This window comes from Akebia trifoliata, chromosome 1, assembly GCF_017979445.1.
Source record: "Akebia trifoliata isolate Shusen 1 chromosome 1, ASM1797944v1, whole genome shotgun sequence".
Lineage (NCBI taxonomy): Eukaryota > Viridiplantae > Streptophyta > Magnoliopsida > Ranunculales > Lardizabalaceae > Akebia > Akebia trifoliata.
In genome coordinates this window covers 20,166,835-20,179,188 of record NC_141375.1, presented here as the reverse complement: position 1 = coordinate 20,179,188, position 12,354 = coordinate 20,166,835, and the positions used below count along the sequence as shown (strand labels likewise).

Below are 12,354 nucleotides of genomic sequence, written 5' to 3'. Positions count from 1 at the left end.
AGACCTCAATGGGCATGTCACAGAGATTATCTACAAGGGAAAGCATGATCATGCTAGACCTCAGCTTAGCAGTCAAATGGCAATTGAAACATCTAATCATACCAAGCCAAATGGTACCCCCGAACTTTCTCCTGTTGCAGCAAGTGGAGATGATGTCGAAGGTCCAAGTTCAAAGTTGAAAAGGATTCGCGATGAGGTTGAGGATCACGATGATCTAGATTCTAAACGTAGATTACTTCAGTTGAATACCGAGACCCCCAACAATGCTTCTACGAAAGAACAAGGTCAGTGTGTAACTCAAACATTTGTATATGCAAATCTTCAATTAAAAATGATAATGCTTTAGACTACTTACAAGAATTGACTCTATCTGTAACTGTCCCAAACCCCACCAGTTTACAAGGTTACAGGGTCTGTTGAAGTTGATTGTGATGAGTTGCAGCAAAGACAGGACTCAGACAGTCGGGTTAAAGCAACTCGATACAATCATAAGGGTAGTCTTTCATTAGTAACTGAGAGATTTTGTGGAGATGGGTACAACAGATGCACACATCCTGACTGTCCAGTGAAAATGAAACTGGAACAATCTCATAATACCTGCTAAACAGATGCACACATCCTAGCTGCGAAAAGTCCATTCTTCTATAAGGTAAAAATATTAATGCTACTGAAGCAATTTTCTTTGCTTGCCTTAATTACTCATTGCCCTGTCTTCTGTTTAGCAGCTCTTCTCAAATGGAGAACCTTAAGAAATAGGAGAGAAATGGAGCTCCTGCACATATTATTTCAGAATTCATTCAGTTACTGCAGTTCCATATAGCTACTTATTTTGATAATGAGTTGCCGGGTCAGCCAAGGGTAAGTGTGCATGACTAAGAGCATCCAATAAAATCTTGATGTTTGCTTTTGGAGGTCAACTAAGAGGGGTTTTTACTGTGCAGGCTACTCAACGTTCAGGGCGACCCATCAAATCCATATGCAGTAGGCTTAAGGCTAAGGAAGGTCGGATTAGAGGTAACTTGATGGGGAAGCGGGTGGATTTTTCAGCTCGAACCGTCATCACACCAGATCCAACTATAAACATTGACGAACTTGGAGTGCCATGGAGTATTGCTTTAAACTTAACTTAGCCAGAAACTGTGACACCATATAACATTGAAAGGTATTACATTTGATTTATTTATTTTTATTTTTAGCTCTTCTTAATTGATCCTCCGTATCTGTCAGGTTGAAGGAGCTTGTTGAATATGGGCCTCATCCTCCCCCTGGAAAAACTGGTGCCAAGTACATCATAAGGGAAGATGGTCAGAGGCTTGATCTTCGGTACTTGAAGAAAGCAGTGAGTGATCACCATTTGGAGTTCGGATACAAGGCTGGTTTCCCTCAAGTTTGCAGCTCTTGATTCAGTCTTCACACATTTACTATGTCTGAACTTTTTCCATATTGGTTGCAGGTGGAGGGATACTTGAATGATGGGGACTATGTCCTCTTTAACCGGCAACCTAGTCTTCATAAGATGTCTATTATGGAGCATAGAATCAAAATTATGCCGTACTCAACTTTCCGTTTGAATTTGTCTGTCACTTCCCCATGCAATACTGATTTTGACGGAGATGAAATGAACATGCATGTTCCTCAGTCATTTGAAACCAGAGCGGAAGTCTTGGAGCTCATGATGGTACCAAAATGCATAGTTTCACCTCAATCAAATCGGCCTGTTATGGGTATTGTGCAGGATACACTGTTAGGATGTCGTAAAATCACCAAAAGAGATACATTCATTGAGAAGGTGATGTCATCCATAATCTTACTACATTGTTTTCCTTTGTTGTATCATCGTAATATAGTTGTTTCCTTCTAGGAATTTTGAGATTCTAATTTACTCTTGAATTGTCATATGATGTCTTTATGAATATTTTGATGTGGTGGGAAGATTTTGACGGGAAAATACCTACTCCAGTAATTTTGAAGCCTAGACCTGTTTGGACGGGAAAACAAGTGTTTAATCTTATCATTCCTAAGCAGATAAATCTCATTAGAACCTCGGCATGGCACTTGGAATCTGAAACAAGTTTTCTAACCCCGGGAGATACACAAGTTCGAATAGAGAGAAGGGAGGTCCTTTCAGGCACTCTTATTCATGTCATCTGGTATGAACACACTGATTTTCAGATTCGCTTGTTATTGCTAAAATGCATGTTCATATGCGTAGTGAAGAGGTTGGTCCAGATGCAGCCCGTAAGTTTTTAGGTCACACACAGTGGCTTGTTAATTATTGGCTTTTACAGAATGGTTTTAGTATTAGAATTGAGGACATGATTGCTGATGTGGCAACCATGGAAAAAATTAATGAAACAATTTCTAAAGCAAAGAATGAAGTGAAAGGACTTATTAGGGCTGCCCAAGAAAAGAATTGAGGCTGAACCTGGATGAACTATGATGGAGTCATTTGAGAACAGAGTGAACCAGGTTTGCAATTACTATATTCTGATTGTTTTAGACCTACCTTGACTTTTAGCTTGTATGTGTTAATTTTTCTAACTTAGGAACCACATCCAGGTGTTAAATAAGGCTCGTGATGATGCTGGAAGTAGTGCCCAGAAGAGTTTATCTGAAAGTAACAATCTCAAAGCAATGGTGACAGCAGGTTCAAAAGGGTAGTTTTATCAACATTTCGCAGATGACTGCTTGTGTTGGACAACAAAATGTTGAGGGTAAACGAATCCCCTATGGTTTCATTGATCGAACATTGCCACATTTTACTAAAGATGACTATGGGCCCGAAAGTCGTGGTTTTGTGGAGAACTCATATCTACGTGGGTTGACTCCACAAGAGTTCTTCTTTCATGCTATGGGTGGTAGGGAAGGTCTTATTGATACTGCCGTGAAAACTTCTGAGACTGGATATATACAAAGGCGTCTTGTGAAGGCTATGGAGGATATTATACATTGCATGATTGAAACACAGGTTTAACATTTTATCCCATCAACTTGGCTACATTTTTTTTCTGATAAATTCTTTGCTTTTCAGAGATATTGTTAGGTTTCAAAAAGAGATTTTCTTAACTTCATTTGCATTCATGTTTGTTTGCATCAAGTTTCTTATGTAGTAGAAATTGAAATGCCTTGATTCTATTTAATTGATTCCAAAATTCAGAAATCTGTCATTATGGAATTGATCCCAGTTTTTTTTCAAAATTATTTGTTGTAATGATAAGGTTTTTTTGCTTTTTTTCTATGCTGTTTATATAACACAGCAGCCGTCAAGGCGTTGATTTCTCCCAACGAATTCAGACATTATTTCAATGAAGAGCCATTCTAAGGGCGCCCTGTTGCTAACATGATTAGAATCAAGGTGTATGGGTACATTAGTACATTAGGGGGGCAGCAGCAATTCCCTTCCTCCTTTTTCAAAGGATGGACTTAATCATATATGTTTGATGAAGCAGCGTCGACTTCCATTTCTTCAGTCAAATGTGATGTACAAGGTACCCCATTATCTTTCCTTTGACGAAAATTTAAATGGGTGTGAGTTTGTTGTAATGTTTCCTTACACGATTACTGATAATTTGTAGATACAAGTAAAAGTAACCCAAATAGATGGAAATGAATTCTGCATCGAAGTTTTATGCAAGCACAAACCCATCATATACAAGAGATCAAATGCTTGCAATGGTCTGCATCTTCAGATTTTCCGTTTTATTACCATTATTTTTTCTTAATGATGATGAAATAAACTGGCATCCCTTTTCAGGATAAGCTAATTCTTAAGAAGTTGATGTTCCGATTGAACTCACCAACCCCATATGTGTTCATGCTAAGGTTTCTCAAGGCTGCTCAATCTGACACAAAGGTATATATGTGTAATGCTTTCAAAATGAATAAGATTTCCAATCACTAACAATCTTAATATTTCTTCTCTTTGTGGGATTTTGTACCAGCTTGAACATCTATCTTTCTACCTCATTGAGTTGTGCTTGGTTGAATATGAGGCTTTGAAGTTCAAACCGTCCTTGCTATGTGCATTGGCAATCTATGTTGCGAGATGTACCCTGAAGATGACTCCAACTTGGACCCCACTGCTTTGCAAACACACACGCTATGAAGAATCTCAACTCAGGCATGTACTTCATTTCCTAATTGTTTTTCGATTTATCATCATACCTTATATGTCAACATACTTCAACTAGATTAATTTGCTATCCCTGATTCGATCTCACTATCCCGGGATAAGGCTATCCTTAAGAAAATGTCCAAAAATGCTGAGCATTGAGGATTGGATGGGTAGAAGTTGGTGAGGTTAGGTGAGAAACCCAGTAGCTTACGTCAACCAACAAACTCCTTGTCTTCTCATAGTTTAAGAGCATTAAACATTCGAGATATTGAGCTAGGACAAACAAAAACTAAGTACTCAGATTTTCAATTCAAATCACAGAGTTCAATTTTTTGGATGAAGTTAAAAGTTCTACCCCATTAGGTCTTTGGATAATATTAGAGAAACCCCCTGTATTTTAAACTGTTGGCATGATCCCTTTGTCATTTTTGACCCCACACCCCCACATGCTATGAAGAAAAGCCCAAGTACATAAAACCTTCCTGGGCAATAAGTATGCTCATTAACCTTAATAAATTAATAAATAATGTGTTTTTTTTATTCATCTCTTGTTCTTTCTAGTAGGACAAACCTGTGATCCCCAACACACTCTAATTTACCTATGGACTCCTCCAGTCCAGCCACTTAAATCCTATTAAACTTCTTAAATTGTGAATCCCCGCAATGAAGCCATAGTTGTTGATATTGCAATTAATTTACATTAAGATGTATTTGATCGTTGTTTCAAATGCAGGGCGTGTGCGAATATGATCTTGAGCTTCCAGAAATCTGTCAAAACTGGGCCTTTGAAAGTTAGTTATGAGAAATACTTGCAGCCTGAACTCAGTTGTGTTGCAGAGATAAAAGCCATGAATCAGCTTCCTCACTGATCTAACTTTCTTTAAACAAGCTTGCAATCTCACTGTAAATTTTGTCCTCCATTCGAACCACACACTAACACTAGTGCTCATGTGGTGGTAAATCCGTGGTATCAAACATTCACGAAGAAAGATCCTGTGTCATTTTGTGCGTATAATATACTTCAAGAAGTCCCTTATATTGTTGTTGATGGTTACTCTTCTCTGTTATAGTTTGGAATTAGGATACTAAGGAAAAGTGATTTTTTTTGTAATTCAGTCACTATTACTATTCACTTAATTTCAAATTCAAGTACTCTCCTAAGACTTGTGTAAAAAAAAAAAAATGGTACCAGAAATTGGGCTATGATGTATTGTTGTTGTTTACATTTTGCTTGAAGAAAATGGGTATTTGGAATTATAGGAAAGTTGTGGGGTACTGAGGTGGCACGAGAAGTAGGACCATCTTACCTTGCCTTCCACAGTTGAGAAAACCTTGCAAAATTCTTAGTTTATCCCTTATTCAGACATGGAAAGATTTACAGGACTTGAAGCAGCAATTTGGCATGGACAAGTATGAGTATTTGGTGAGAACGAGTGCAGCCATTCATCTAGACAACAATAAATATTTTTTTTATCTCTAATTGGATTTTTGGTTCAAATCATCATCACCACAAGTGCAACTCATAAAAAACAGAATGAGCGTATTGAACTCTTTACGGATAGAAATTATGAAACTTGGAGTAAAAATGAAATAAGCTTTGGCGGTACTAAGGTTCCTAGACCATGAATGTGGTCATACATGAAGATTGGAAACTGATAATCATCTCCAAGCTATTAAAAAGTCATAATGGTAACAAATCATCCTCGACTATACTATTTAGAAGTGGAATGCATTAGCAAAAGTGGTGAAGTTCCACTCTAAAGTGTATCAGTCTTATAATATATTGTTCAAAATAGAGCTGAAGATAATAAACAATGCATCACTCCACACAAAATTGAAATTTTACATCAGTAGTTGGAGTTTCCCAAAATAAATTCAAATGGTACAACAATCAGGAGAAAATATCATCCAAGTTAAAGAGGTAATATATCATTTAACCAACAACAATTTTATAAATAAATTACATAACACACAATTATATAATGGAATGAAGGAATGTGATTCATTTAACCATAATTTGGGATCTCATAAGAAAATTATTGAAAATTTTGGTGATATTACAAGATTCCTTAGATGGATCCATACAGAAAATACAAATTACAAATGTCTATTCTAGTCCTCAATTTCTAATTTATCTAATTTTTATTTCAAATTATTACAAAGATTTACAATATGTTTGTACAACAGTGAATCCTTCCACCAGTTTGAGCCGCGGCCGTTGATGATACCTTCACCTTGAATTGTAATCCCTCTCAGCTTTGTGAATTCAAGCCATTGAAACAATTCTGAACCCCAAGCTTTGAAGCTTGTTGGAGCAATGATGGTACCATCCAACTGCAAGAGATCTAACATTTCAATACTAAAACACCAAATAAAGATATTGGTACACAATTTAGATGTTATTTGTAATTCAACATTATCCTATCCTTGCAAAAAATTACCAATTGCAACATCAATAGCCACAAGCACAGCTTTCATCTTTCCCAACACTCTCTCTTATAATCACTAATGAACAAACCAATGAGGGAGGCAAACATGAACTATTTTATTTTAGTATTTGATTTGTAACAATATACAAAATTCAGTCACACAAACACTTGTCAGGCCTTAATATTAAAAAAAACACAACTATGGTAACAATTGAATCACACTTATACTGTTTTCCTAGCTAATCTCCTCTCTTTGTCAATAACAATCTGTTATACTTTAAGAACAAAAATTAGTAAACTTTAGTAAGCTTTAGGCTACATCGAGGCCTTATTACCCTGTCTGTTCTGTAGTAACGGACATACAAATTTACCAATACATGCAAACTTAAGAAAATGATAACCGTATAATGATGTTCAATTAACTAAATTACCTGGTAACTCTTATTGGTGGTGGTGATAATGTTGTCACGGGTCAAAATACCCAACTCCTCATCCCACTTTCATGTTTTCCCTCACTGAAGGCAATATCAAATCCACACACTTTTTATCTTGCAAGCTACAACATATTTCCATATCTTTTAAGGAATAAACTTCCTCTTCACATGTTTAGGAACAGATGCTTCAAGTAAGCCATTTTCCCCTAAATAAAATCCTAATTCTCCCAAAAATCCCCACTAAACTCTACAATGAGACATGAATTAATTGAATTCGAACCAAGAACACAATTTCAACACATACCCAAATAAAAAATATGAACTTTTGATAATTTTAGGGAAATTTTTTCACAAAATACATGCTCATCTAGCATAATTGAATTATAGTTAAAGTAAAACCAATTTATAAATAACCCTTTTAATTCTCAAATACAGAACTAAAGGGGGTGCCTCAAGAACGATCCCAATTCCATAAATAAAATCAGGAAAAAAAACTCTAAATGAGAGAGAGAACAAACCAAGGGGGTGTTCCAACTTGAAGGAGCTTTTGGCCGTCATAGAGAGTCTTCTATTGCGACTTTTCTCTGCGATTTTCAAACATCGAAAGAACATATAAGAGATAAAGATCACCAACAAAGAATATTGACTCAGAAACAAGAGAAACGCCACATCACTATTTCTTACACCAAGTATACATAAAAAAGGGAAGAATACAAATTGAAAAAAGAATTAAAGTTGTAGCCATTGATCTCCATCTATGAAATTTCTATCTAGAAAAGGTCTTGCTTCATCTAGAGAACATCCATCAGCAGTGCAAACAAAGGTTGAAGTTGGTAGCAACAATGGATGTAGCAGTGGCAGTGGGGGTGTTGATTGATGTTCTCATTATGATATTTAAACATCATAATGGTAATTCAAACCTTACGAAAAGAATGAACTTGCTCTGAAATCAAAATCAAGACGGTGGAGCAGATTCCACATCATGGTGTGGCCTTGATGAAATCGACATAACTATGATAAGGGGAATTGGAATCCCTCAGCCGAGACAAAGTCATCCATTTTAAAAACTTGGATATCTCACCCAAGAAAACCCCAAAATTGTATTCGTCAACTCCCTCTCACAATTACATCCCAATTTATAAACTTCTCTAATACTAGATTTCCTAATTCTAAGAAAATCAAAATAAGGAAGATCCAAATGCAAATGAACAACTTCCTAAAATTATTTAATAACAACAAAATCCTATTTCCATTTAAGATATATATTCTACTAAAAGAAAATAAATCTAAGATAACTTGCTTTCATCACCTTGGATTTCCATTATTAAGGGACTAGGACAGTACAAAACTCCAAGATTAGAGAGAGGGAGAGGAACTTACAAAAAGAACAGCTTCTAAACTATAAGGTGATGCCCGTCGTCGTGCAAGACTAAAAGCGTGATCAGCTTCTAAGTAATCTACCAGCTCAAAATATGCTTTTCCAACCTGTATCCAAATGTTAAAATCTTAAATGCTCCAATTCTAATAGAATTATATGGAAAAAGGGAAATTTATAGAACTAGAATCATGCAAACAACTAATCAAAATTATTCATTACTTAACTGATCATAAACAATTTCTTGGTAAATTACATGTTAGAGTGAGATAATGGAGGAAGGGATGGACGAGTTGGGTTTCTGTCGAGCTGGGGTTCGGCCTAGGTCTTCGTTTCTTCGCAACGAATTAGAGAGAGAGAGAGATGAGGAAGACGGTGATGTGAGTTTGAAGAGGAAGAAGACGACGAACATGGAGATCGGTTAGAAACGAAGAAGAGGAAGAAGAAGACGAAGATGGTTCACTCTCTGTCGAAGAGGAAGAAAGTGAAGAAGAAGACAAAGATCGATCTCGATCTGTCGAAGAGGAAGAGAGTGAAAAAGAAGACGAAGATGGAGATCTCAGCCGTTCGAACGCAGGGCAGAGAGTGAAGAAGCAGATGAAGATCGATCTCAGATCTGTTTTTTTTTTTTTTAACGGGGAGGCGTTTGCAAATAACGAAAATTCGTTATTTTACAATCGATTGTACCGCTACACCCGATCTGGACCGCTGATCTGCGCAAAATCCGACGGTTGATTTCGTGTGTCACGATGAGGGTCGAAATGGGGGTCGTAGGAACGCGACCCATATATATATATATATATTATTTAGGTCTTTTTAACAATGTAGTTTTATTTGGGAATTAGTAGAGATCGGCGTTTGTCGGGCGGGGTTGGTACCTAATACCTTCCAACCCCGTAACGTGATCCCCGGACTCAGTATTCTTTAAGTAGATTAGTTGTTTTTATCCGTTTAGAGTCGATATTCGGTTCCTAGACCGTAATAACTAGGTGGCGACTCCCAAACCTCAAGAGTCAAAAGCAGATCCGTGCACCCCGCGGATCGATGGCGCTTTCAGTGGTGACTCCACTGGGAATTATTAAGGATCAGACTTGAAAAGCCCCAAGTATGGGAGCATTGCCAGTAGGACCTAGTTTTTTATTTTATTTTATTTTTAGCTATTTAGTTTTTTATTTTGATTTTTATCACTCTTTTGGCTCTATTGGTGAGCATTGATTGGGATGTTGAATATTTTTGTTTAACACATCTTTGTTATGGTTCAATTTGGGGTCATTCAGAATGACCTTAAATAATTCTGGATATCAAAGGTTAATGACATGGGGAATGACCCATTTTTTTATTTGAATTATTTTTATGTCTGTATTATCCTTTATTAGTATCTTTAGGTTCAATTTTAGATACTTTGTTTAGCATTTTTTTTTTATTTTTCAATTAAGGGTCACTTTTTTATGATCCCTAAGTAATGAAAAATTCAAATTGACATATGAATTGAGGATAGGATGATGTTAGCAGTAAAAGTTTAGATATCATATTTTTAAATGCTTAATTTTTATGGTCCCAATCAAAATGTTAAAGACTCTAAAATAATTTAAGATTTTCAAAAGAAAATAATGAGGCAAAACAAATTGATGTTGTTGGCAAACTATTGATAAGATATGGGGTGATGTTAGTTTTTTTTTTTTATAAAAAAATAATAATAAAAATAAAAAAAAAAAATTAAAAAAAAACGTTCTAAAAAAAAAAAAAAAAAACGTTTAAAAAAACAATTATCAAAATTTTAAAAAATGTTTAAAAAAAATTTTCAAAAAACATTAAAAAAAAACCGTTTTTCAAAAAACAAAAAAACAAAAACAAAAACGTTTAAAACAAATAAAAAAGAAAAAAAAAACATTAAAAAAAAACACGTTAAAAAAATGTTATAAAAAAAAAAAAAGAATAAAAAAACGTTTTTAAAAAAATTTAAAAATTTAAAATTTTAAAATTTTAAAAAATTTAAAATTTTAAAAAAAACATTAAAAAAATCAAAAAAATCAAAAAAAAACAAAATGTTAAAAAAATAAAAAGAAGAAAAAAAAACGTTTAAAAAAAATAAAAATAAAAATAAAAACTTTTAAAAAAAATAAAAAAGAAAAAAAAAATTTTTGAAAAAAAAAATGTTAAAAAAATGTAAAAAAAAAACGTTTTTAAAAAAATTAAAAATTAAAAATTTTAAAAAAAAAGTAAAGAGAAAAAAACAAAAACAAAACCGTTAAAAAAATAAAAAAAAAGTTTTAAAAAAAAACACGTTAAAAAAATGTTTAAAAAAATAAGAAAAAACGTTTTTAAAAAAATCAAAAAATCAAAAAATAAAAACGTTAAAAAAAATAAAAAAAAATGTTTTTAAAAAAACACGTTAAAAAAAATTAGAAAAACAAAAACGTTGAAAAAAATGTTTAAAAATAAACAAAATAAAAAAAAAAGCATTAAAAAATAAATAAATAAAAAATGTAAAAATAAAATGTTAAAAGAAAATCCGTTTAAAAAAAAAGTAAAAAAAAATTTCTTTGTTTCAAAATTTTTGTTTTAAACAATATTCTGTTTTTTTAAGGGAACAGTTTTTTTAAACTTAATTCTATTTCTCTTTATTTTAAAATAAAAAATAAAAATAGTTTCGTCACTTTTTATCTCCACCAACACCGTTATGTCCTCAATTCAATATTCATGGGAAATTTTGAATCATCCAAAAGTGATCGATGATTGGACTGTAAAATAAAAATTTTGTTTTGATTAATTATATGTTGATTTGAATGTTAGATCTGATTGAATATTTTATGATTACTCATCTAATACACCCTGATCTGATGATGTGCATGCTTTTATCTCGAATTGAATGGATGTTGTTTATATTTTGTTCAATAGTTGAAATCCATATTGTGATAGTATGATCAAGCCAATGGGCCCATTTGTTTGAAAAGGGCCCCGGGCACATCCTACCCTGTTTTGCACACACCACTGGCACGTTTATTTCTTTGCACTCTTGCATGTCCAATATAGCCAACGTGACACTAATGCGTGGCCCGGTCTCTTCGGAGATGTGACATCATTCATGAAAATCATAACTCCAGTCACATATCTTAGGTTATATAAAACTAGGGCATCAGTACCATTTGATCAGGTGACTCTGAAAGGTATATCGATGCACTCAGGCTGGAGCGACCTGAACCTTTGACCTATTGTAAATCGCACAGTCACATGTCCCGATTGCCAACGTAGTACTAGTACATGGTCGGTCCTCTCGTGGGATGCCAAACCATTTATTAAAGCTACAACTCTTGACTCGTACTTATAGGTATATCAAAGATAATATAAGTACATCAATTGCACTTCTTGGTCAAAACCAGTGCCTAAGCGAGATCCTGCCCCGCTGTACCCTACTGTACGAGGGGGATAGACAACGTCTATTCTAGACGAGAGGTATTTAAGTGGGCCCTTGCTCAGCATCGTGCGCCACCTCTTAACTGGGGATTAAACTGGCTACTTTTGACTTCAGAGAAGTGGGTTGGAGTTTTAGATTATCACCTATATGGTATATTAAATCAAGTCACCACGTACCATCTGATTAAGTACGCTCGAGAGGTATATAGGTGCACTTGGGCAAGGGTGGCCAGATAAATTGCATTGCACGTAGTAAACTTAAAGTCTAGAAGCCTTCCTATAGGTTACGACCTGAACTGACTATGGGTGTTCCCGGGTTGCTCTATTTAATCCAACCAACATGTAAGTGGGTGGACTGATCCAGACTGTTCAAACTAAACCCACTATATCGGTCCGACCCAATCGGTGAAATGTACCGATCAATTTGAACCAATTAAACCAGTTGGCCTAATTGACAAATCGATCAAACTGATCAATACCAAATCAGTTGAACTAATTGATTTCACTTTTAAAGATCCAGACCACTTTATATAAAAAAAAAGATTCGATCTTATGATTAAATTAATTTGTCTGATCAGAGGTTCAATC

The 12,354-nt window shown here is 34.6% G+C and overlaps 1 protein-coding gene and 1 pseudogene across 2 annotated transcripts; both read left to right on the top strand.

Moving 5' to 3' along the window:
• Positions 1-735: 735 nt before the first annotated feature.
• LOC147410865 (DNA-directed RNA polymerase II subunit RPB1-like) lies at positions 736-2,974 on the top strand (annotated as a pseudogene).
• A 257-nt stretch (positions 2,975-3,231) lies between these two features.
• On the top strand, positions 3,232-5,280 carry LOC147410864 (putative cyclin-B3-1). Of its 2 annotated transcripts, none has more exons than XM_086447417.1 (4): positions 3,232-3,488; positions 3,755-3,853; positions 3,942-4,120; positions 4,848-5,280. In XM_086447417.1, the coding sequence occupies exons 1-4, from the start codon at positions 3,441-3,443 to the stop codon at positions 4,981-4,983; spliced, it is 462 nt and encodes a 153-aa protein (XP_086303543.1). In that variant the 5' UTR covers positions 3,232-3,440; the 3' UTR covers positions 4,984-5,280. The 2 variants fall into 2 exon arrangements, with proteins under 2 accessions (XP_086303543.1, XP_086303473.1); XM_086447347.1 differs by lacking the exon at positions 3,232-3,488 and adding an exon at positions 3,577-3,675.
• The last annotated feature ends 7,074 nt before the right edge of the window (positions 5,281-12,354 follow it).